The 27,277-nt window shown below is 39.2% G+C and overlaps 1 protein-coding gene across 1 annotated transcript in view; it reads left to right on the top strand.

The window, feature by feature from the left end:
• NALCN (sodium leak channel, non-selective) overlaps positions 1–27,277 on the top strand; it is a 252,275-nt gene that overhangs the window by 73,259 nt on the left and 151,739 nt on the right. Inside the window, 3 exon segments of the mRNA XM_086482062.1 lie at positions 13,373–13,515; positions 13,634–13,738; positions 16,505–16,591. Coding sequence (XP_086338188.1) covers positions 13,373–13,515; positions 13,634–13,738; positions 16,505–16,591 — 335 coding nt within the window.

Genomic DNA, 27,277 nt, shown 5'->3' with positions numbered 1-27,277 from the left:
GCATTTGACTACATAAGCGCTTGCAGAAGTGCTGCTTTGCAACAGACTCAGGCTCTGGTTTGACACGTGTTAAGACATGTGTTAATCCCACAGTAGGGATTGCTCAGGATGAGGCAAAGTACATGAATGTCTTACTGTTGGAGTCACTGAAGGAGGCACACAGTACTGAATTTATACTAGCTTAATGCCTTTGGGCCAACTTTATGCTGGAGGTAGGAGGCAAGACAATACTTAAGCTGTGGCACAAGTTAGGGTGCAGAGAGGCAATACATGTTGCAGTGTGCAACCTTTCAGTGAAACCCTCAAACAAAGTGTATTTTTAAGTGGCAGAGTCCTTATAGCAAATCAGTACTTTGTGTAATGTGGCTGTGATGCTTTTAACATGGTATTCAGTCTTACAGGGTTATCATCAAATCATGTCCTAAGTGACATTTTATTTATTCACAGTGTTACGTCTCTTACTTTACATAAGTTAGATCTACAGTTGTCATGGTTTGAGCCTACCCAGGTGGCAACAAAAGCACCACGCAGCCGCTCGCTCACCTCCACCTCGTCCCCGGAGGAGTGGGGAGGGGAAAATGCAACCAAAAAGGCTTGAGAATTGAGACAAAGGACAGGGAGGGCTCACTCACCAGTTATGGTCACGGACAAAAGACAGACTCGACTTGGGGAGAACAATATACGTTTAATACAAAACAACCACCACCATCAAGGAGAATGAGAGAAACAACCAGATTTTAAATACAACACACCTTCCCCCCACCCCTCCGGTCTTCCCGGGCTCAGCTCTGCTCCCTCTTCCCCCCCAGCAGCGCAGGGGGCAGGGAATGGGGGTCACAGTCCGTCCGGCACAAGGTGTCTCCGCGGCTCCTTCCCCCTCAGGGAGAGGGGCCCTCGCAGCCCTCCCCTGCCCCACCGCGGGGTCCCTCTCCCGGCAGACAGCCCTCCACCCACCGCCCCAACGGGAGTCCTTCCCGCGGGGCCGCAGCTCCCCAGAACCCCCCAGCGCGGGTCCCTCCCGGGGCTGCCGCCCTCCCACCGACGGGCGGCTCCAGCGCGGGCTGCCTCGGAGTCGCGGCTGCTCCGGGCCCGGTCCCTGCTCCTCCGGCCCGGGGCCCTCCGCAGGCTGCAGGCCAACCTCTGGGCCACCGCTGGGCTCCAGGGGCTGCAGGGGCTCAGCCGCCGCCCCACCGTGGGCCGCAGGGGAACCTCTGCTCCGGCACAGCTCCCCCTCTCCTTCCTCACTGACCTGGGTGTCTGCAGGGCGGTCTCTCTCTCATCCCCCTTCGCTCACCTACACAAACAGACAAAACAAAGAACAACTCAACGCCTTCTTTCACCCTCAATAGTTATCCGCAGAGGCGCCGTTGCCCTGGCTTGGCCCAGAGGCAGGTCCGAAATTGGAGCCGGGGGAGCTTCTCGAAGCTTCTTACAGGAGCCACCTCTGTAGCCCCCTCCCCCGCTACCAAAACCGCCAGACACCAAACTACCAAAACAACCCGTGACTCACAAATTCTTCCTTTATGGAAGGAAAAGAAAAAACGGCTTTTTGCTGAAGAATATGATTTACGCAGGTCCACAGCACTGGAAGTTGGCTTTGTACCTCCTACAATAGTTCTCCAGGCAAAACCCTAATCCAAGGTGCTTTCTGTGCTTTGAACTCAGTGTTTCTTTGTAGTTTCTATGTGCAGCATTTGGAAAAGGTAGTGTCTCTGCTCAGCCTAAACACACACAGATTACTTTATGCATGGTAATACCATTCTTTTTATAACCAGTAAGGATGAGATGCTGTACTGCCTTTACATGACCATGAAACAGTTAAGAGGATTTCCTCTCACCTCCTCTCCCAGCTTTAATTTCCATAGCTTGTTTTTTGTTAGTGATAGATCAGTAGAAGATGGCCTTGCAAAGCTTCCTTTGCTCATTGCACAATAAATAAGGGGATGTTAGACAAGAAAGCCATCTGGCTGACAGGCCAAATAATTTACACTATCAGTACTAGGGAAAGAAGCTGGGTACTTGGTTGATGCTCCTAGCTGTAATATACAGAGGAAAAAAAAAATATCTTTGGATGTTTTTAGTCAGTGAAGTTCTTTATCACCAGATTTCCCTACAAATGCAGGTTTCATCACATACCTTGTCCACCTAATATTGCTATTTCATTCTCTCCTTTTATGTTTTGATACTCATGTTCTCTCACATTGCTGTGTTTTGGTTTGTGTTATTTTTTAAACTTTATCAGTGATTTCTTGTTAGATTTCCTTTCCCTGGAACATGATTGTTTACCTTTCTGTTCATTATACAGATGGTAAGGCAGAATATTATCTGCTGACTGGGGAGAAATACATTTTTCTTTCTATTGTTGCTGTTAGGATTGAGTATGATATTTGTCCAGGAGTAAATCAGATCATTTAGATGGTTATGTCAAGGAAAGGAAGACTGGCAGATAAAGTGTCTCAATCCCAGAGCTTCTTTCTGACACAGATCTATTTAACGCTGTAAAATCAGATAAAAACAGTATGACCCTTAAAAGGATATCCATTTGAAGGTCCAGCTCATTGCCTGGTCACCCCAAGATAGAGTCAACTCTACCTACGTCATCCCTTATAGAGCTCAGTGGAGACAAATTCTACAGTTCCCTCAGTTATTCCAGTGCTTGCTATTGCCTGCTAGCAGTTGTTTCCCTTTTATTTCAATTATTTCTGACCTGAGCACATGAATCCTGCTAAAAGCATTTAGTTTGTACTTTTACAAGTTCCTTAGGAGAGTCACTGAAAAGAGTTTTAATGCCAGGACTGAAAACTTGGAACTTTTCTCCTTCAGCATCTCAAAGAATCAGACTACATCCAGCTATCTGAACGTCAGTTCACATGCCTGACTTTGGGCAGTGTGATTTAAAAATTGTGAACATGGTTTTCTCTTAAAAAATGTTACATAAATGTGCTGGCAGAGATTCCAAGTTAGGATCAGGATTTGTTTCCTGTTCTGAAAAATATGGGAACATAATATTATAAACCTCTACCCAAGCCATGGTAGGACCTGCAGACTTGTTACTGAGGGTAACAAGATGTGTTTATGCAGTCCAGCAGTATCTGTCCTTATGTATGTATTTATTCCTAAGTAAGTGATAGATAATTAGAGGTGCCTTTGACTTCAGTGAAGGGAGTGGATAAACTTCCCAAGGTCTTTTTTAAGGTGAAGAGTAGGGAAAGAGGTAGTTACTGTGAAGTAAATGCCATGCAGAAAGTCATCCCCGAATTTATGCATATCAGTTGTTTGCGCCTTCAGATATAAAAGCTCTGATTTCGTTTCACCAATGGAAAATTACTTTCATATGGAAAATGAGGTCTGTTTGCTCATCCTTTGATAAAAAAATATTGGGGGTGGGTCTAATCTGTATTTCTTGGGAAAGTGCTTCACTGAGCAATGCCAAAAGTTTTTCGTACACAGTCCTTTTTTGTCAAACCACATGTTCATGTGGCTCAATACAAATTGACAGTTTTTCCACTTTAGCAAAAAGCTTTGAAGAAAAATATGTTAAATATCATAGGTCTATGAGAAATTAAAGCAGCTTTGAGTCAAAGCACAGAGCTGACACACACCTACACAAAGAATAAACATCTTTGCAGGTAAATTTGATGCTGAGAAAAAAGAGAGAAGGCATATATGAGAAAAAAATAATATCATTGATTTGACAGTGAGAAATCCAAGACATTTCTGTTATGGGTGTGTGAAACTATTTTCAGTACTACATAAAGATCGGGAAGGGTTTCTGCAGAAGGAGATAATATTGAAAACAAGGCTTAAACAGAGTATATTAAAACTTTGAACATTCTCTTTCCCCAGCAATATCTGGCAGTTTATACAGCTTTTCTTGCCCAAAGTTTTGATTTTTGTCTCCAAATAAACCTGCCAGCTGCTTAGTCTATTAGTGCAAGTGTTCCAAGAATTCTTTTGATAACCAGTAGATCTCTAGTTATGCAAACACTTTATAGACATTCAAGAATAAAAGAAATCAGATGTTAGAAGAACTGGTTTTCAACTCAAGGAGGGGAAAAAAAAAGTTGTTGTCTGTTGTTGCTGATGTCCATGGATGGTTTTTATTTTTAAAAAAAGTCAGGTTCTTTCTCTTTTGACACCCAGCTCTTTTAAAATCGGAAATCTTTAAGACAGTCTCACCTTAGACATTGATTGTGTTGCCATTCGAGGAAAGTCTTAGAGTCTCTTAACTTAATACAGCCATCTCTGAACTGGAATTGACAATATACTTATCTCTCAAAGGTGCTGCGGGGTTTAGTGAGATGTTAGCAGGCTAAACCACTTCTCCCTGTCTCCGCCTGCTCCCTAACTGCGCGTATTAGGCTAGTGGGCAAACCTCTCTCTCGCATCAGCAAAACAGGTAAATTATTTTACTTCTAGTGCCATGTAACAGGTACCAGGGAATACTTAACTCATTAATAGCTAAACAGGTCATTGAGTGAATGTCATTTGGGTTTTTTTTTTGTTACAGTCAATCATAGAGCTCATTTCTACCATTTAGGAAAGGAAGATTTTGTCTCCTTAGTTAGACTAGTCTCTTAAGATGCATTTGGCATTGTATATTTGCTCATGTTATTCAGATGTGTGGAGGCTAATGAGATTTCAAACATTTATCTGTTTTATAATATCTCCTTGGCCAGCTTTGCTTCTGTTGGTTTGCCTTTTTTTTTTTTTTTTTCTTACAGAAATGTATTGAGCTAAGTGCTGCTGCTGTCTTGTTTCTGGTCACTGAATACTCAGCAGTTCTTGCTAGTTGGGATTTTCTACTGTTGTCCTTGGGTGAAAGTTTTATACAGAAAAGGATAAAGTCTTGTTCAGACCTACACTATAGCTGGAGCAAATTAAATTAGGATGCTTTTGGGAGGGATTTTTAAAACCATCTTATTTAAGATTACAACAGTTTTACCACTGATTGCAGGAGGGCTAAAACTTCGCGCAGCTGCTTTTGAAAACGTTATCCATGCGAGAGGAAGGGGCTGATCTCTTCACTTTAAGATAGAGAGTGCATCCTCAAAGAAGTGCCTGCAATTCACAAGTGATGCCCAGAGGAACTGAATGAAACTGAAATGGAGCATTAGGGCAGAGCAGGAGCTTTGGTTGTCTAGGTTCCCTTAAACTGTTGTTTCTCCTACTCTACAGTAAAAAAAAAAAAAAAAAAAAAAAATTAAAAAAAACCCCCAGAAATACAGCCTTTGTAAGCTATTGAAATGATGTACTGTTGAATTTCCTCCTTGAATACCTTCCTGTCTACCAGCATACCTAGCCTGCTGTTACTTATTGTCAGACTGGCCAGCCACTTCCCACACACAATCACTGGCATGGGTTCTTGTAGAGTGAATTTCAAGCTCTCTTTGGTTCTCTTCTGTCTCTTAAAATTCTGCCGGGGGTGAGAAGTTCTTCCCTTTATTAAATATTTGTGCTGTTGGGTTTTTTTAATTGCTGATTGATTGGACTGTTTGAAATTTTAGGGTGAAGGGATTGCACTGCAACTGAAAATAAGGAAACGCATTGTCATGGTGGTCAAATAAAACACGCTGCTGAAGGTTTGAAAATCACTTGCAAGATCTTTTTTAGCACTCTCTGGACATGACCTTTTTTCTTTATGGACTGTGCTAGCCTGTTTTTTCCTGTAAGGCTTTTTGTCTTGAACTTCTCCGATTGTTCAGTTCTTGCTAATATAAATATCACACTGGAAATGCACCATTTAGGCCAGGCAATCTCTTGTAATCCATATTTCCCAAATATGCACACATTTTTAGGGTCTCCGTACATCTCCAGGCCCCCCCCCCCCCGTTATTATTCTGTTCAGCTGAATCACTAATGCCTGTTCTCATTAGCTCCTACATCTTTTCTTTTAGTGCATCTTTTCTGCCTCCTCACATTTTCATGCTCTTGAGACAGTTGCTGCTACCTGACCAGACTCAAGACTTGATGAAGTGACCTCTCATGGTAAAGCTTACAATCATGCTACATATTTAAGTCTGCTTTTGGGTCAAGTATCATCATGGTCGCTCTAGATATGGAAATGTTATGCGAATACTTTCTATGGTTTCATTCTGATATATTTCGTTCATCTTACAAACCAGATACATTTTTTATTAGTTAAGCAAATTAGTTAATGCCATGGTGCATGCTCGCTTTGGTGTTTCATGATTGCCCTTAAAATGAATTAGATTGCTCTGTCTATGACTATTGAAAAAGTTGATGCAACAAGTGAATAGTTTTGATTGACAGTGTATGAAAGTCAATGTTGAATTTACATGCCTTGTGCAAGGAAGATTTGCATACTTTGTTTTCTGTCTAACAAAGGGGCCCATCACTACCTTGATTTTAGTAGTCAATCCCAGTGTTTAATATATGTCTGAATGACAATCCAAATACATCATATCTGTAGTGAGAACCTGCCTTAAATTTATCTTTTTAATATGGTAACACTTACAGTGTTCCTTAAATTTTATGTGTGACAATTTGTGTGAATTTCTGAATGTTTGGTTTCTGGACTGTCACTTTTACTGTATGGTTTTAAAGGCATCTACATACATAATGTATTTTAAAAGAAGAAGTAACAGTCCTATAAAAAGACGGCTCATTTTCAAAGGCGTAAGTTAATATAAATTATAGATTTTCTTCTGTTTAACATTTTTTATGTTACACAGTTTTGTCATAACATTTACCGTAGCAGTCATTTACTCTACTATGTCTGTACTTTAAATCAGAGGCGTTTCATTGGAAAGACTGAGGTGGTGGCAGGCCCATCTTCATAGCATTTGTCACTCTTAAAACCAAGGCCTAGGGATTTCTGTATTCTTGGTTTCTAGATCTGAAAAGTGAATATTATTACTGTTTGATTCTCTGATAGAGAAAAGCACAGCTATGGCAGTGCCCTACTTTCAGGCTCCAGCCTGAAGCTCTGCCCGTTTTCTTGAGGATGGGAGCCCAGAGATCGGAGGAATGTAGTGTCTTTAAAAATACTCTCTAGGGAGAAGGAGAGGTGGGAGTTGTTGACTGTGCTGCAGAGCTTCCAGGTAGTGGTGTGCGAAGTGTGAACAATTCACAGCTCAGCGTTTCCTTGATTCTCATCAACTGCCAGTAAATTTTGTAAAGTTGCCACACAGACAAAAAGCAGTGATTGTAAGAGAGAGTGTGTGTATTAGCACTACAGCTGTGTAATTGCAAAGAGGAAAAAGCAGACGGTATTTATGCACGTAAAGCCAGCTTATGAGCTCTGACATTTTGGATCCCTATCTGCGAAGTTATTTGTGAATATATAGCTGAGGAGCATTTTAATTAAAAAAGGTATTAAAGAAAAACAAATATAAATGCTAGGCTGGCTAAATATCCATAAACACGCACACCTATAGTGATTTTGAAGAATGGTTGTCTCTGTTTACACTGTGGGCTTATTCACAAATGTAAAACAGATTTCTCTTTTTAAAGCGTAAAATATTACATCAGGGAGCACAAGCACGATCACATGTAAGACACTAATGGTATAACTAGGCCAGTTAGTCAATGAACTAGGCATGAACTGCCATGTGCCTATTTACCCTCTGCAGTCAATACCTATGCCAACATTGCTACATTCCCATCAGTAAGCTAACACTTCTGAATAGTGAACAAGTGTCTAAAATACTTGCAAAAAGGGCAGCTAAGTCCATCACTTTTTCTGAAAGTTGGCTGACTTTCCACCTCTCCACTACTAAGTCTGTGGAACAAATTACATTGATCCTAGCACTCATATTTGTAATGTTTCTTTATCTCCTTATAGGTCGTTTTATGCGTACAGTCTCTGTATATAGTCTTTCCTCATATGTAAAAGCTTCATCTTCTCATAAGGAAAGAGATTTTTCAGAATGAAGAATCAATAACACATCACTACTGTATGTTTGAAGTCACTACACTTAACAAGGGTTAAAATACTGTGTTCGGACTGGCGGTGTGGTTTTTCTGCTGTTGTAAATCAGTACTCTGCACAGTTTCCATTTTGCCATCTTTTCCACAGCTCAGTCACAGGGAAATGGCACTGGGGTTTGAGGTTTCAAAGGAGGAGCTGAGAACGGGAATGTTTGGTTTTTCTTTTTTTCCTCCTCATTTCTGCTGGCTGGGTGATACGAGTTGGTTTGGGAGAGTAAAATAGACTGGATCGCTCATTTAGAGACGAGCAAGAAACCCCAAGAAGCTGCTCAGGATTTGATATTTTGTTGATTTCAGTCCCATCTACCTGCTACTTCCTAGAAGTGCTAACAACTTTATCCTTGCATATCTGGCTAATTTTTATTCCCTTCCAGTTTCACCAAAGCAATAGTGTGAGACAGCTGGAAAATCCTGACCGCACGCAATGTTTTACAAATACCTCGACACTGAAAGATAAGACATAAATTAAAAGCTGACTGATCAGTGGGAATATACATTGCAGGAACATTCAGCTTCATGATTTTATCAGTGAAAGTGAACAGGGACAGAAACAGGGTTAACGTTTCTATAGCCTAAAGTGAGAGTTCGTTTCTTCAGGGATGTAGCATTCACAAAACCGCCTCGAGGAAGGCTGCCTTTCAGTATTCAGCACAACAAATAGAGTTAAATTAGACAGCAGCACCTGCTCGAAGGCTGCTTAGTCTTGTCGGGAAATAGAAAAATCAATGCTTTTGCCAGCGCGCCGGGAGGTTATCAGCCTGCTCTCGCCGGGGTGGTAGCTCCTCCGCTGCCTGATGTTCCAGATGTGCCCGAGGTGCACGATCGCCATCTAGTGGCTACGCTAGAGTAAGGAAAAGGAGCCTGTGACTGGCTGGCGTCTGAGGCATTTTATGGGTGACAATATGTGGTGTTTTAAGCTTTTAATAACAACGCGTGTATTTTTACTTGACTGATTAAAAAGAAAAAAAATACAAATTCAAACTTTTATCATGCTTTTTTTACATAAAGTGGCTGTCCTGTAGATTTTCTTTCTCAGCAGCTTCACAGCAGGCACAAGAAAACTGAGACAACCCTGATGTGGTAAGTCAAGGTAGTCAATGAACGTAGATTACACATGCAGAAAATGCTGGAGTTAATGGCATACCTAAGCTTAGGTTTTTTTCATTTTTTTGCTTCTCACTTGGAATAGCTACAAAACACATAGCACAAAGATGTTAATAAAAGACAACACCTTGACACCATGCATTCTCTTCCTCTAATAATATGGGATTTTGAATTGAGAAGCAAGAATGTAACATGGAGTTGGGAGGAAAGGGTTTTGTTTCCAGATTTAGTGAATTTTCCATGTGACCTTTTAGCTTTGCTCCTTTAATTCTTCAGTTATAAAATTACAGCATTATTCAGTGCACTCCCTTTTTCATTATGTCCATTTGCAGAATGAGCTGATTCTAGCAAGGACTGATGTCACAGAGCATGGTGGTGTCACAGAGGCACAGACACAAGCAGAAAATCCTGTGTGTTTACAAAATATGCATAAATATAAAATACACTATGTAAAACAGCATCCTTGCATAATGATACTATTGTTCTGTCAACTATGAGTCCTTTTTTTCAAAAATAAATACCTTCCATATTCTTTAGGTATTTAAAAGGTAGGGTTTTGGCAGGGTAGGTTTCTTCACTCCCCTCTGGAAAATCATCTATGTGCTCTGGCTCTTTTAATTCTTTCTCCCCTGGTACTCTATTCATCTGTATATCACGGAAGAGCCAGGTGACCTTGCTGCTGATTAGGCATGGAAACCAGTAGAATCTTCTTTTATTATAACGATTTAGGTGTTAAAGCAACTACTTCCTCCATGCCCCTTCAGGCTAATGGTCCCAGCTGGTAGATCTGAAAGAAACAAGTATTGAAGAAGACATAACCCCCCTGTATTTCAGTGCTGAATGTCCATAAACCTAAACATGCGTTATTAGTAAGGATACAGTTTGTCTCTGATTGCTGTCTTGTCTTCTACAGGGTATGAAGCAAGTGAAAGTGTTGCATAAGTTGAGCAAGTCTCAATCTCTCTTCCCATACTTCATTAAATCTTTCTTTCATCTTCTGGATCCTTTTTTGTTTTGTTTTGTTTTTGATAATGACCATGTGCAGTTGTAAAGTAGAAGTGTTTATGGGTTCCATAAAACCAGTCTTTTGATACTGATACATATTATGATATTGATTTATTTAGTTTTAATCTGTATATTGAGAAATATTTTCCTTCCTTGTTTTAATTAACCATCAATGTGGTTAAAGGAATTGTTTCATTGTAACGTCAAAATGTGGAACTTACTAGACAAGTTCAAACAAAAGCACTGAAACAAAAAAAATTCAAAGTATATTCCTTTATAGTCATCAGAAAGTTCCTCCTAAATGGCTTTAATCTTCCTTGCCACTGAGGTTTAGCCATCTGCTGAAATAAATAGGAAAATTATAATAAATATTTTCTAGCTATTTTTATTCACTAAGATTTAACAATATTCTAGATGCAGATGTTGAAATCATACTCCCAAATTCAGCAGGTTACCCCTGCCAACATGCCTAAACCAATGAGTAATGTCATTATAGTCATGTGTTTAACCTCTACACGGTTCAAAGCTTTTTTATAACTGAAACATCTCGCTGATGCCTGTAGTTACATTGCACGGATCTTGATTTAAACGTTCAGGACATTGACAAGACATGGCTGCGTTCAGATACACAGGGGCCTGCTGTGTATCTGAATAGCCAGGCTCTGCAGGTTTTCAAGCCCTCATTCCCCCTGCCACCCATATTCCCACTTTTCTTACACGAATTGCCTATGCGCTCATGTGCCCTAACCATGGGACTCCTAGCACCATGTGGCCAGGACTTAAGCCCTCTGAACTAGTAGAAGAAGACACCGTGACACTGACAGACAGAATACTGACACCTGTGGAAAAGGAGAATTTTGCCATTTGACCTAAGGGGCATAAGTTAGGTTTCATACATGGCAGCATCACTGTGGTTTGGTTTTTTGGGTGATGTATCTCACCATCACTTAAAATTTTTATACTTTCTCTCCCAACGTGTGGCTTTGAACATGGTGAGAAAACCAGAGCATGCTACTGTGAAAGGAGAGTCTGTTTATTAACTTACGCATTGGCTTTAGGAAGATGTAGTCAGATATTAAAGAAATACTTAGAGAAAATAGAATCAGTTGCTGATTGGTTTTAAATGCAACTTTTAGAAGAGCAAAAACATGCAGTAAGGCGGATGTTGACTAAGAATTACTCTTGTTTTTGAAAGAGAAACATTTCACGGTGTTGGATCTCTTACTGTCATGCCTTTATTCTGTATCCAGTTGAAACAGTATTTACAGAGACAGTTAACAGCATGGTTCCTGGCATCAGTATTGAAAGCTTTATTACTTTCTAGTCACATATGTTAAGTAAGAATGTATATTCTTAATGATGTTTGCTTTCTAATAGCCTTAAGAACACCTGTACCAGTTGTATACAAGACATATTTTTACTTTAATGTCACAGACGGACACGTATTATTTTAATTGGGTGAACTGTGCATTTTTGTCTCTTCACAGTATTGCTTTACTGTGGCAGATGGCCCAGTGGATGTGTTATAAATACTTTGCATGACATCCCCTCTATTTTACTAATCTTCACTGTGAGTTTCCCATTGGTAATGACTAATGACAGTTTCCTAGCCAGCAACTTTTAATAGATTCCTTTTTTTTCTTGATCTCTGCCTGTCCTCAACAGCACTGGTTTGTTCAATAATTTAATCAGTTCAGCAACAGTATAATATTAGATAATTGAACCATTACTTTATGAATTTTTGAAATGCAAAATGCCCATGAAGTAATCAGTGATGAATATTTCCATATTGATAGAAACCACTCTCTTTTCTGAAGAAATAGAAAGGGCTTTGCTATCTATGCTTGAATACATTTTCTTTCCATTTATTTTTATTTCTGTCCCTTGGTCCTGAGAACCATATGCAGTAAATAGGAAGGAATCCAATAAGCAGAAAAATTAACAGAAAGGATTAACATTTTTGCCTACCCACCATGACCATGTTAACCATTCAACACCTACGTATCAAAGGAGAGAGTTTATACAGAAAAGAATTCCATCCATCCCTGTCTGCTCTTATCAGTGACGATTTATCTGCAAAAGGGACTCCCTAAGGCAAAACCACTTCCAGGTTCATCCCACCTGCGTTAGCAGACAAAAGGATGTAGATGCTGCAAATTCAGTGGGAGAATAACAGTGCAGAGCTCCTTATAGGCTGATGTGATTTTTTGGGAAACGCCTGGACTCAGGAATTTCTGACTAGAACCACTTCTTTCTCTGTGAACAGGATCAGGTAGTCAGCTGATTCACGCTTACTATCTGTATGTAGCTGTCAGCTGCGATGTTTTGCTCAGAGCAGTACTCCTCACGCTCCCTTTGTTTTATCCAAGATGTTTCATGAAACAAAGCGGTAGCGGAGCGGAGCGAGCAGGTGGCTGTAGGACAATTCCGTGATTTCACAGCAGTTTGTGAGATTTCACAGTTTAATTTCACAGTTTAATTTTGTTCCTTCTCGCAACAAAAAATTACTTCAAACAAGAATGCTGTATGAGCCCTAACCACAGTCTGTATTTTGAAGCTTTCATTGCAGAGATGAGGAGGAAGGGGGAGCTGGCGGAAGCATGTTATCACTCAGACATTAGGATGAGTTTGGATCTTAAGTTTAAAATGAGTAACTTCATAGCTTGTATGCAAAAGTGGTTTCTGCACACTTAAACCCCTCGTAACTTTTCTTTCATCTTCTCCCCCGCCTCCCCAGAGTGATACAGGAAGTTCAATTTAAAAACTCTTTAACGTTTTTTAAGGCAACACCTCTCTGTTAATGCAGCGGCCCTGGCTACCTGCCTGGATTTTGAAACTGTTCAGTAGCTTGTGTAGATGCTTGACTGTGCTTGTCGGGCACCTTCTCGGTGTATTGCTGCTTGCTCAGTGTTGCTGATATTAATAGTGATTTCTTTCACCTACTGAATGTTGATCCTGATAGTTTTAATTAAATTTGCCTTTTTTCACGGGTGCTGCTGAAGTCACATGATGGGACAAATTCTGCCTTCGGAAGCATTTGCATACTGCCAGTGAACCCATCGAAGGGATTATGCATGTGTGTCCAGGGAGAGAAGGGAGTCGGTCTGGTCTGATCCAGTACCAATGCATATTTAACTGCAAAAGGAAGAAACACGGAAATGCACCTGAAAAACTTCCCTTTGAAGGAGGAGAGGAGAGATGATACCCTTTAGAGAAAAGGAAAATAGAACAGATAAAAGATTATTGTTTGCTGATATGGAAAACTTTGAAGAAGGCTTAATGCCAAACATTTTCATTTTTCCTCTGACAGGCACAAGCATATTTACTGTTTACGAAGCTGCTTCTCAGGAAGGCTGGGTGTTCCTTATGTACCGAGCAATCGACAGTTTTCCCCGATGGCGTTCATATTTCTATTTCATCACCTTAATTTTCTTTCTGGCCTGGCTTGTTAAGGTACTGAAAAATGTGTTCTTTTAAACCTGTCTGAAATGCAGATTATATTAGAATGAATTTCTTCTCTTTTCTGCTTGCTGAGCTTTGTGTCAGCCATTCTTTCTTGTTCTTTTTTCAGAATGTTTTCATCGCAGTCATCATTGAAACGTTTGCAGAAATTAGAGTGCAGTTCCAGCAGATGTGGGGGTCCAGGAGCAGTACTACGTCAACTGCAACCACCCAGGTGAAGCACCTGAGATGCTGAAATTCTCTGGGGACTTGATTTGGTTTAGTTTATGAATGAATATTAAGCCAAAAATTCCTATTATTATTTTATCTGATTTATTTGACTTTGCATGTTACTACATATATTTTAAAGCTGATATATGAATTTTCATATAATACTGAATAGTAGCTTATATTATCCAACTAGGCTTTCTTAAAAAAGAGTAACAGAGAGGACTGTAGTAGGGTTCTCTATATGGCTGGCTATGTTATTGCTATGTTTTTATTTTCTTTTGCTGAACTAGGATAATGCTTTTTTATCATGTCATTGGTGGGTTTGGAATTTGGGTTACTATTGAATATCGCTTTCTGTGCTAAGAAGAAGAGCTGAAATTGCAAGCTGTAGCTGAAAGAAGAGAGGTCAGAGGGTATCTGAAGTGTTTGGGGAAGCTGGTCCTGGAACTGAGAAGGGATCAAAGAGGAATGAGATGCTGAGGCAGTGAAAGAGCCATGTTAACAGCCGAGGTAGCCACAGCAAGTCAGACCCTAAATATGAGATAATGAGCAGGAAGAAGCCATGATAAGAAGGGTGCCATGTGTGGGCTGGGTAGTGTGAAAGGCCCAGTATGAAAAGTGAGGGTTAATGGGTTGAGATTTAAATTCTCCCACTCATCACTGTAACAGTCCTATCCCGAATGTACAGAAGACCAGGCTTTTCCAGGCTAGTGCAGTTTGCCACCTCTAAGAGGGGCCAGTATCAATTGCCTGCAAAAAACCCGTAGGAAGACAGATATGAGAAACATAACCATGAGGAAAATTTTTCTAACCTCTGTAACTAGATTATTTATTTTCTTAAGCTAGTGGATTTAAGTGTGTCAAAGTTATTTATTTTCTTAAACCAGAGGATTTAAGTGTTTCAAAATTATTTATTAAATGTTTTCTGATATTCCTTTGGGTATTCCGGTAATCCATATGTAAATCTACTCCTGCCTGCTGCTACATTTTTCACCTCAAATAGATTTGTGGCAATAATTTCTGCTCTATATATGTCTTTGTCAAAGCAGATTTGATGATATCAATTTAAAATCTAACAAAAGAAATTGACTTTTCCACATGACACATACTTAGCCTGAGGAACGTAAGGTTTATTTCATTTCTGATGGGACAAATTCCTGAGCCATGTAGGCTTAACCGACTATACTCTGAACTAGAAGCTGGAACATAGGGATCAATGTAGAGCAACTCAAGAAGCAGCCAACATTAAGGAATTTCAGGGATAAGAGAAATTTCCAAAATAATATCATCATGCCAAAGAATATGAACATCTTGAATATAAATTGCATCACGCAAAATAAAAACATCACATTGGCTGCAGACAAGGGAACGGTTACTTTGTTCCTTGAGTCACTGGCATAATGGGACATAAAGGGAGTCCAGCTTGTGGAAGTACAAAAATGATTTCTCTTTTTCTGTATTAAGAAGAGCAGAAAAATTCTTGCAGGGTTTCTTGTTCAAAGCACCAGACGAAACTTGCATGTTTCGTGCATGAAATAACCTTGAGAAAAAGCACCAATGTCTTTTGTCATTTGCCCACTTCATAAATCATTAAACTGGTCCCAAAACTTAGTCTTATAGAAAAGAAAATGAGTGTCTGAGAGTCAAAGTCAAGGAAGGGGTCTCTGTAGAAGGATTAAAGGAAGTTCTTGTAAAGCACTTTAGCACAGCACATAAAACATGGTACAAAGAGCAGTAACTCGGTGCTGGTCTGAGCTGGCAACTCTTCCTAGTGCAGAGATGCTACGTAAGGTGGCAGCAGCATTACAACCGTATTTGTGTGACACTGTCTCCAGTCTAATGAGCACTTCTCTCCAGATAGCTTTTAAGCTTCAACCAGGCTGCCGTGGCTGTGTTCTCGAGTTGACTTTTTTTGGGTGCTGGGTGTCAAGGAAAAGGTGGGAGTGAAGAGGGAACTTTGCCGCCCTTCATTACGTAGTATATGCAGACTCTTGGGTGGCAATTCAAAATGCTAGAGCCATTCATTTTCTTTCAAGGACGTTCTCAAGGACAGCGTTAATCACTTCCAGACGTGGTTTCTCACTGTGCCTTATGTCCAGCAGTCTGCATCTTTTTATGTCCTAATTTCTGAGGGGGAAAAAAAAAGCCAGAATGCATACACCTATGCTTCCAGAGGTTATTGGTAAAATGTCAATCCCACTGTGGTAAAGAGAGCCTTTTCCATTGACATCATTAGAGCCAGGGTGTCAATCAGTTATTAGCAGGAATTATAAGCTCTGGGTAGCAGTACAAAAGGACTGTACAGCTACTCTTGATACACATCAGTGCAACAAAAATAAAGTCTGAACCTTGGAGAAAAAGAATTTTGCCAGAAAAAGAGACGAGGTTGTCTATTTCCATAGGCACCATGAAACTTATTTTTTTATTCACAATGTATTTCTGTTTCCTTAGGATAAGCTTACCTTAATAAAGAATTTATTCTGAACAGGTACCACTATCTAATGATACTTATCAGAGATTAATTAAATCGGTTTCTACATTAGGACTAATAGGGTTACATTGTGCTTGATGTTATCTAAGTAAAATTCAGAATCTATTAATGTTGGGAAAAGAGCGTGTTGCTTTTTTTCTGTAGTAGTAAGAACCATTTCCCTCTTATTTTGAACGAGCTGTCGTCAAAAAGTATACAGGGCCTTAAGGGGAATGTATTAGATTTCACTTGTATTTATTGGCACATAAAAAATTTCTGACAACAATTTTCCCTTTCAAGATGTTTCATGAAGATGCTGCTGGAGGTTGGCAGCTTGTGGCTGTTGATGTGAATAAACCCCAGGGCAGAGCTCCTGCATGTCTACAGGTATGACATTGCTTTTTAATAAATCAGTGTGTGTAACCAGCACCACTCAAATGTTGGCATAAGGAGACAGTGGTGTGAAATAGCTACAAGAGTTTTAGTCATAAATTTCTTTAAATCCATTGCTTTCTGCAGTGTAGGCTTGTTCTTGAAAGTCACAGATCAACAAAAAAAGATACACCACACCCAAAGGGAGATTAGAAAAATGCATTCCTTATAAAGGCTCTGTTTCGTGTGCCATGAGAGAAAGATTTTAGGTTTTTAAAATATAAAATAACATAAGTAATCTTCCTTTATCTCTCAGACTTTTTCCAGAAACTGATTCCACTCCTAGGTTATTCACAACAGAAATGCTTGTTTATTAACTGCAAAATACAATAACATATGCAAAGAAGCACGACTAATCATAGTAAACACAGAAGTACCTCATTTCTCTTGTTCCATCTTGAAAATAGGCTCACAGAAGAAGGGGGAAGAGGCATGTAGGTAGTAAGCCAGACAGTGTTTGAAACTTCCAGATTTAATATTCTCACTTGGATATAGGTGAGTGTGTAAAACTCTATCCTCATTGTTTAAATAAATCCATCCTAAGATAAGTAATATTTTTATAAATCCCTTTTTATTACAGCACATTGTACAGCAGCTCAAATTTTTATTTGCAAATTAAATAATGACACTTCTGGATGAAACAAACTTGCTTCAGAGTAGAAAGCGAAATCTACTATAGCAATCTGATGGCATGATGTTTGCTGGCAATTTTGGTTATATTTGGTTTAATGTGTAAACTCAAATACACATACTTGTTGGCAGCATGTATATTGCTGAACACTAAGCTGGCAAGCACCTTTCATTCCCTCCACAAGCTGTTCATTCTCAAGTATATCTGCTTTGTCAAACCACTGCCATATATTTAATTATAGCATATGTCTTAACTGGTAATTCCTCTTCCTGAATTTAATTGTTGATCTGACAGCAACAGGAACATCATTTGTGGTGTTCTCAAGTAGCAGTGTCAGGTATGTGGATCAAATGTAGCTGAACTCGCAATGAAAACTCCTCCAGGTGAGAGTTAAGATAGCATCTGATTTACCTAGTCTGCCTTTGTCCATAGTATTGCATTCTTGCCCCTTTTAGGAATCATGTGAACGCACAGAAAGTTGTGTTCCAGGGAACATAAACCCCGTGCATCAGTGGATGCTACAACTTTTTATAATTGCCACTCAACTAGCAGTTTTCTTCTCATTCTTTATCCCTTTGTGCAACATCTGCAGGGTTTCCAGTCATCTATGACCTTGCTGGATGTCAGTCCAAGGAAAGTAATCCAAAGGAAAGCAATGCATTAAAATATTATTTTATTAGGATAGTGCCAACAATAGGCTTTATTCTTATGAAATATAGACTAAAATATAGCCCAAAGAAAGCAAAATCTCAAAGTCTGGATAAACACACATACTTTATTCATCTCACCATGCATTATTGTTTCAGTTCTGTCAATCCAAAGTAAAAAGAAAATAGACTTCCTAAAAAATTCATGTATTTAAAGCCTTTGCAATATATTAAAGACATTCTTTATGCATTAAGTCCTTCATGAGCGATACAGTAGTTATTTTCTAAGGGTTTGGGTGGGTTTTGCTCCTTAAGAGGAACATGGTGCATAAATTTGAATCTAGGAAAGAGTTAATCAGATTTGAGAATATATATCCTGCCTTTAGGACACATTCAATTAATAGGCATTCTTCTGACCTTTATTAGCAAAGTATATTGTCATTCAATATCCTGTGAAGGATGGAGTTCTTAGAAAAAGGTAGTGAAGACTCTCTATTGCCTTGTATAATTTTAATTAAATTTTCCAGTAAGTTTAGTTTTATTAATTCCTCTGTGGGCTCTGTAAATATTACTGCTCCAAATACAAAATGGAACGCTATTAAAAGTTCTGTTTCAACAGTTACATGGCTCTGGGTCTATGCTTTGGTGAAACTCCACTTACTCAGTGTATGAGTTATTTAGAATTTACTTCCTCAACAACTGTACTGTGCATCAGGAGAGGAAATATCCTAGCAGCTAAAGGAATGGAGAGGGACTCTGGAGATCTGGGATTAATTTATTGACTAAGCACAAATTTCCTGTAGACTTTGAGAAAACCGCTTAACAGGTATCTTTGCTTTAGTTCACATTCCTTAAGGTGGAAAAGTGTATCCCTCCCAGATTTGGCTACTGTAGTGTTTAAACCCACTAACTAGTTGAGAGGCACTCCAGTAAGATGGCCATGTGCTGCCTAAGTTGGAAAATAGATACATCCAGGTCTCTAAAGAGGGGAGTGGTGGAGAAAAGTATAATGTGATTTATGTGTGGTATGTAACATAAAAACCTCTGTAATACAGATTTGGGAACACACTTCACATGGACTAGCTGGACGAATTGGATTTCACTGCTTTGGCCTTTGTACAGCCATGCTTACTCCCACAGACCTAGTCAGGGGTTTCAGCCTGGCACGCCTTGCTGGCCTAGGTGGAACATTGCAATGGCACGTAAAGCGATGCAGGTCTGGTGTCATTCCTGAGCAAACAGTGATTCAGACAGAGATACTGTATAGGCTCTGTGTAGAGCCTTTGTAACTCACTCTGCCTCACACAAATGTGGTGGTGTTGCACCAAACAACACACAAACGGTGTGTTGTTGCTCAACGAGATAAAACAAATCAGCAGGCTAACCATGTCTTTACACTTCTGTCACAGCTGATCTGCAAAGAGGGGATTGCAAAGGAGTTTCAGAATCCCATCTAGTGAATAGTGTGCCTTGGTATGTCTAAACTGCTGGGCAGGTGAGTGCCACTGTGCTTGCCAGGGTACCCCTTCTTGTCTCTCCTAAGAGCCCACCTGCCCTTCCCCTGGGCACATGGCATATGGGCAGAACAGATCTGGGATCTGAAAGGGGCTCTTGTATACAGCAGCACAGTAGTTAAAAGTAAGTAAGACTAAACCATGAGAGATGGGCAAGAAAGATGGGCATTAATCTGGTGTTTTCAAAGAACTGTAACTCAGACACCTAACTAAATTTTCTTTAGTTTCTTAGAAGTGACAAAGTGGCAACGTGAAAAATTAGTATCAGTATGGTTTCTGATTTTGACTTGCAAATCTATCCTAGTGTGGGGCAAAAAGTCTTTTATTTCAGTATAATGGTTTTATATTTATTGCATTTTTCTTTGGAGTGTTCCCGAAGGTGCTCTGTGGTCTTTTGTTACTTACTCTCACTGTTCCCCATGACTGGCATTGATTTTAAATACTGATTTTCTTTTGTCACTGAAAAACAATCTTTGTGTTTTCCATTTCAACATGAACCATTTGGCATGAATGCACGCTGAGGCTTCCACATTGCCACATTATTTTGCTGTTGTTGATATTACTTTAACACATTGTAGCATGTTAGAACTTCCTGCCTACAGTGATTTACTCCTACAAGCACAGTAGGAAGCTCTCAGTTCACAAATAAAAAAAACCCTGAGCACCAGGTTCCAGAAAAAAATCCTTTAAAAAACTCTTTTGAGCATATATTCACCCCTTTAATTCCATGCTAAAGGCACGTTGTGTTTCTTATTATTCCTTTCCTGTTAATTTTAGAGGTTGTTGATGTTCTTATCACTTCTTCCTTCTCTTTGTCTTCCTGTCTGCAAAGACTCATAAAATACACGTGCTCATTTAAAGCTGAACTGGAAAGATTCAACTCATGGGTCTTCCATGAAACTGTGGGTGGTATTACTAACATCAAGTAATGACATCTTCAGTCTTCTCAATACAGGGTTTTGTAATGAACAAAGAAAGTCCGGAACTATGGTTCCTATGGGAAACAATGAGCCGAACAGCAATTCCCTGTTCATTATAATATTTATGGATTAATATGTCCAGCAGAAATGAAACACACAGCTGGCGATGGAATGATGTTTAGGAAATGCTTGGGAACACTGTGTGTGATGTGTCAGCATGAATGGAAGTGGCCACTTACTGAGAAACTATATGTGCACTCGTACTCTGATAGGAAAATCTTCAATAGATTAAAAATGCTATATTCACTTCTAATCGAATGTGCTCTGTCCAGGGAAGAAATAGAAAGTCACAAAGCTATGATCTGAGCAAGCGACATGATTACAGTGCTCTTGAACATATGGTTAATGTCAGAAATTTAATCATATCTTCTTCCCTCAAAAAAAAAGTCCTTCATGCTACATATTACTATCTGAATGTGTTACAGAATTCTGTACAATTACAGAATTTTAGAGAACCTTGAAGGAGAGACAAAAAGATCAAAAGGTAATACCGAAAGACAGAAAACATATGGAGGGCAGAGGACACATGGGCAGAGAAGCAGGAACTGAGTTTTTTAACAGTTTTGTAATGGATATACTGAATGAGAGAGAGAGAAATGAGACAAAACAGTACTTAGGGGTTTTCACTGCAGGAGTAACAGAAGAGAGCACAGGTGAGTTTTATCCTCTTCTCTTTCATGGGAAGTAATTATTGATGAAGGAGACAAGTGTGGTAGTCTATTTATACACTAATTTGCCCTTTAGTGTAACTTCGGAATCAAGCAGAAACTATGCCTACTCTGTTCTATACTCTTCTTACCTACAGTGGCTTTCATTAAATTAAATACATATATAATAAATTTCTTCCAATTAACTGATTCTTACAGTGAAAGAAAAATCTTCTCTTTCAGTTGGCTAAAATTAAGTTTCGATTGGAATGAGTTTATTATTTGAGTATATTATATGAGTTTATTCAGAAGCAGATTAAATTGATTCCAAATCCTAAACCTCTGAGGCTGTCATTAAAAAAAAAAAATCTACTTCTTTTTTCTGTGCTTTGTTCTCAGTTAGAAAGCCTAGAAATTGTATCAGTTAACAGAAGCTTGGATAGTTCAGTGATGTACTTGGCACTGAAACGGTACTGAAAAACAACCATATTAGTTGTACTTGAGGAGACGCAGGAGCCAAGCATGCAAAGCGTAATGTAAAAGCAAGCTGTTAGTTTTGGTGAGGTAAAAATGGTGAAAAAAAATGAGATGGAATGGAAGACTCCACAGAGAAACTAAACATGTTGGTGGCAGAACATGCACAATGAAGTCCAGCCCCATCCAACCTTCCTATCCTCAGTTGTATATGGGAAGATAGTAAATGCTGGGCATTATGAAAAGAAAAGAGACTTCCAGTATTTTCCACTTGTACATAGGGTATGGATGGGAAGAAATGGTGTGTGATGGCTGGAGTAAAGGGGTAGAAACTCCAATATATGGCTAAGTCTCAGACTCTGTCTGGGTTATTCACAAAATGAACTGTTGTTAAATGTGTGCTCAGTTTCAGCTTTATGCCATTTCAAGATGAGGAGGGTAAAGCTGTTACCACCCTCTGCTGTCTGCTCGCCTCCTTTTTTCAGAGGCTTTAACCACAGTAACAACGGCAACTGAAGAGGCAGTGAGTTTACTCCTGGGACACTACAGCTCACTGTCTCATCTGCTAATGTAAACCAGTGTTCATTTCAGTTTGTGTCATTAAAAGAAGCCCTGAATTCAGACAGCTGAAATTGTTACAATCTGTTTAACTGGAAGGAGAGGCCAGGATGACTATAATGTGAATGAGCTGATGCTGCAGTGTTGAGAACCACTACCTTTTTCTGATAGGAATTTAAAAGATAATCTCATCAAACTGGAGAACCAAACATATTTTGCCCATATACATTTTTTGCATACTTAAATTCGCCATTTTGTACTAAAGGGACTTGAAAAATGGTAAGGCCCGTGATGCAGATACCAGAGAACACATAAAACTAGCAGACAAACAATGCATTTGCCATGCCTCCAAAATCAGACAATACCAGAAATAGGCATATATATATAGATAGATAGATCATTCTCTGAGCTTCTGGATATCCATTTATGCCCTCGTTCTCTGTCTTGGACTCTAGCAATCATTCATTTAGGGACTTTCTGAAGTGGATGTTAAATTTAGGCCATTATATTTAGTATCCGTTGATGGATTTATCTCCTACCAATTTGTCTAGCCTTTTCTTGAACCCATCTATCATTTGGGCCTCCAGAACATCTTGTGGGAACATAAAGTAACTATGTAGCATTTTAATTGACTACAATTGAGGAATTAATTTGCTGATTTTCCTGAGATTACTCAGAAATTACAAAAAAACACATAGTGCAAAGATTATTGGTTGTAATTTTGAGATGGATGCTCCTTTTCTTTTCAATGAAACAAAGAATTTGAAACAACAACACTTGACAATGACAGGATCACAAGCTGTTGTAACATGCAACCAGCAACAAGAGGAGGGCAGATAAGAGTGTCTGAGGATGATAAACACCAAGATGGGGGGTGGCTGGTTTATGTTTGTGCTTCTGTATACAAATAGAATTACCAAAGATGAGAAAACTTCAGAAAGGGAAATAGACTTTGAATATCAGGAAGGACTGTTAAAAAAAAAGACATTAGTGTATTTGGTGCCAACGCTGTCATTTGTATGACAGTTTTCAAATCTCCCATAGGTACTATTCTGTCATTAAAAAACATTAATTAACTTAATGATTATTAGATTCCTAATATAATTTTGTCTATGCTTCTATTTCCCTGCTATTGTATGCATGCATCTAAAATAAAAGTAATTTCAAGGGGGTGCAGAACTTCATGCATATTTCCAGTCTGCAAGGCATACAACCAACCCCCCTCCCTCCCTCCTTTCTTTCCCTCCTTCACTTCTTCCCTCCTTCCTTCCTTCCCTCCTTTCCTTCCTTCCCAATCCCTTCATTCCTCCTTCTATCCTCCCTCCCTCCCCTCTTTCTTGCCTGCCTACCTTTCCCTTTATAACCATTATACCGAAGCACAGATGTTAACAGTGAGTTAGAAACCTAGTTCTTTTATGTTCCTAGTTTCTTCATAGTTTTCCATTCACTTGCTGAACTGTCTGTTCTTGTTCATTACAATCAAAGTAAATTACTAGCCACAGTTTGTAGCAATCTAACCACAGAAACTAAACAAAAAAGAAAGAAAACATATTCTTGATTTCACTGTTTTGCATTTGAACAAACAGATTTCATGAACATGACTTCCTCAGCTTGAACATGTAATTTTTCTGCAGACTTAAAGTATCAGAATCCTGTCACAAAGACAAAACAGGTGTTAAACTACGATTAAGCTTATAAAAGGGTAGTGGTTTTCCTTTGCTGTATTCTTTACAGAGGAGGGCCTGCTGCAGCAGAAAACATGGTCACATCAGGCCCTTGGCAACTCCTTGGGAGATTTAGGAACAAGTATTTGGAATTTGTCTGAGGCAGCAGGTTTTCAAAAATCTTTGTGTGTCAGAGTTATGCAAGCCTTGGCTGACACTAATAATCAGCCAAGACCTCTGAACTTCCCCTTATTTTTGGACAAGCCTAGAAAGTAGAACCTTTTGTGTAACTCTCAGTTTTCAAACAAGGCCCCAGAAAAACTTTCTGCTCCACAAGGAATAAGTTTTGCATAAGGAATTTTTATAAATCTTGACCCTTGTTCACACAGGCTTGTACAGTTCACTGATAAATGGCATTAAGTAGTGAAATTCAGTTCTTCCAACATCATGGTCAAATTAATAAGCTAAAAATCTGCCACGGTAAAAAAATATGAAAGTTCTTATTTTCCAAAGACTGCTTCAGCTATGTGGATTTTTTTTTTTACCCTCAGTCTTTTTGCTGTGATCTGAAGAGGCAGAGCGGACCATTTTTCTAGCATACTTTTCAGCAATGGACTTCAGTACAGCTTGTACTCATAATTTGCACTTAGAAATTTTGGGGCACATCAGTGTCAGTGGATTATAGAAACTATTCAGTAATGCCACTAAAATTAAAGTTGAGCTGAGTTTCCTTCAGAAAATTTTATTTCTGGGGTTAAATATGTCCAGTGTTTCAAATCCCATCAAACTGAAAACAGGTATTTAAATTGTCATGTAGCTTTTTTGTGTTTAGCACAATAACAGCAATCAAAGTGTTGGAAGCAGCAGCAGCATGACTTCCTCTAGAGCTGTAACTTGGATGACAAATCTGAGCAAAGTGGAAGACTGCAGAGTCTTAGAATAAAACTAGCAGGGATTGTTTTTTCTTTGTGTGAGTTGTTTTCCCCCCAATATTTTCCATATTTCTAGTGTTTCTCAAAGAAAGGTCTCTTTTACTAGGACTACAAAGAGCTACATGTACTACAGCTCTGTAGGTTATTAGATTGTTCTTTATAGATGTTCTTTTTAGGTTTTTGAAGCTTTGAAAAAAAATCACTTTGTGATATCTTTTTTTGTTACCATCGGTGTTTCTAATCCTTTGGATTCCTCAGTAGTCAGTGGAGAGAGTGGTTCCCATCATGAACCTAAAGACAATTCACATTCTGGGGATGCTGAATTGCCTCTCACATTGTCTGCATTTCTTCATTGTCATGGGAGGCTACATAAACTGTGTGGCCTTCTCAGCACATCAGTGAAGTTCCTAAGAGTAAGTGGAATGAGTCTGAGCTAATAAGTATTTAAACAAACAGCTCTTACTAAATTATGAAATTTTTAAGTGGCTATTTCATATTCAGATTAGATTTTTTTTCCCCATTATTCATAAATATATCTCATTGAAAAAAAAAAAAAACTATGAGAAAAAGCCTTTTCTTATTGTATTCTTGGTATTCTGAACACTGACTCTAACTTTTAAGAATAATCTCACATGTCTTAGCCCTTAGCAGATGCCAGTGATAGGATCATAGTGGCACAGAGCAAATAGAAAGAGATGGGCATTGCCAGAGGAAAGCTGAGGATCTGAGTCTGGTGTTGCCCATCACTCTATAGACTGCATCAGAGTGCAGCGTGTTTACTTTCCTATTTTAGGTGCACCAATTCTTTTGAGGTAATTCTCTAAAGCCAAAGTCTTTACCTCCTCTTTCTCCAGTAGGCCATAATAATCTATATTACATATTTTTGATGTGCAGATTTAAAGCAAAATTAAGTCCTGCTTCAGCAAGCGTGCATACTGAACTTTCATAAGTATTTTGCATTTATTAAATCCTACTGAAATCAGTAGAAGGTACCTCAAGCTCTGAGGATCATGTTTTTATATGAGTGATTTCATTGACATAAATGCAGTTGTTATACGCAGAAGTATTTGCACTGTCACGTCAAAGTCTACATCCTTTATGCTTTGGGAATTCTTTAAGTGCCAACTAGAGGGAAGTGTCTTCAGCTGACCTATGCATTTTAACATGTTGAAGGCTGCAGTGCAGTACAGTAAGTTCAGATCTTCAAGCTGCTTCCCTTACAACTTGGCTTCCTCTTCCTAGGATTCACTTTCTTTCCTACACTTGCCTTACACTCTTGAAAAGAGGGTCTTTGAGGCCTGACGGGAGTGAAGAGGAAAGCTAGCAATGTGGCACGTGGAGGAAGGACACCGAGTTTCTTCCTTCATGTATGTGAACCGATAGCACATGTTTGCAACCCTTCTTTGGCATAGATGTACTTTGATTTCTAGCCTGAGATTTAGTTTGGTATTCAGGGTGAGTATTTTGCAGTTTGAGGTCTTTTTTTCTGTCTGTTATTTTAATTCTTCCATACAAAAAAATAAAATCATTTTATGTTCTTGTCTCAGAGCTTTCAGACAATGTGCAAAACTGAACTGTCACTGTAAGAGTGTGCATTTTATAGACTCTTGTTATCTTTATTTTTTCTAGCTAAAGAGGGCCAGGATGGACACCTGGCACAGAGGCCATCTGACATGGACTGCGCCCTTCCATGCTTCCTTCTCCAGAACAGATCAATCATGCCCACTTTACACAGTGCTTGGCCCTTTGTCTGTTCTGGGCCCCTGTGGCATCCCTGTGTCCTTCAAGCACAATTATTTCTCTTTTTTTTTTTCTTCAGTTCTGAGTATCCAAAGTAATTCAAGGGCTGTGTTGTGGCTTACCAGAGTGATAGTTTTATGGTCTGATGCTGCGATCATGCATTGCATGCTCTCAGGTTTGATACCAGGACAAGTGAGGTTGTTCAAGGGTGCGAAGACTTTTGTGATGTTAGAGGATTGTACAGAATGGAGGGAGCCATGCTTGGGTGTTGTTTTAAGGAGAACTAACCGAAGAGGTCCAAAGCAGAGCCATGCAGCCAGCTAGCAATTAAGCAGACTGGATATGGTGATCAATTTTTGTAGTTGCTACTTGGCTTTCATTCCTTTAACAGAGTAAAAGTACCAGATGGTACCAGGGAATGAATTTTACTGAGGTCAAAAGTTTTTAACAAATTCTTTCATAACATGGGGGCAAAAAGGATACAGTACAATAACTAGATGCAGAAAACAAACATGCCTGGTTGTTAATGCTAAGTGTTTTAAAGGAGTGAGTAGAGAGAAGAAAATGAGGATAGGGTAGAGCAGGGTGTACATAATATGGTACAAGCAAGTGTGACTAAGACTAATGGGATAAAACTAAGAAAGAGGGAATTTATGGCCAACAATGAATGTTGTAAATTCTGTGGAAGTTTGTGTGGTAGCAGGGAAATGCCCTCCAACAGCTGCAACCATTGTCAGGCCAGGCTGGACAAAAGGCTAGAAAATAATTCTACACTGGTAGGGATAAGAGTGTCATGCAGTAGATAACCTGTTTTACTCTCTCGTAAGATGAGCAAGACAAAAATGAATCACAAC

Source organism: Leptosomus discolor, chromosome 1, assembly GCF_034619465.1.
Source record: "Leptosomus discolor isolate bLepDis1 chromosome 1, bLepDis1.hap2, whole genome shotgun sequence".
NCBI lineage: Eukaryota > Metazoa > Chordata > Aves > Leptosomiformes > Leptosomidae > Leptosomus > Leptosomus discolor.
Note: the sequence above shows the minus strand (reverse complement) of the source record. Positions and strands in the feature narration are given on the sequence as shown.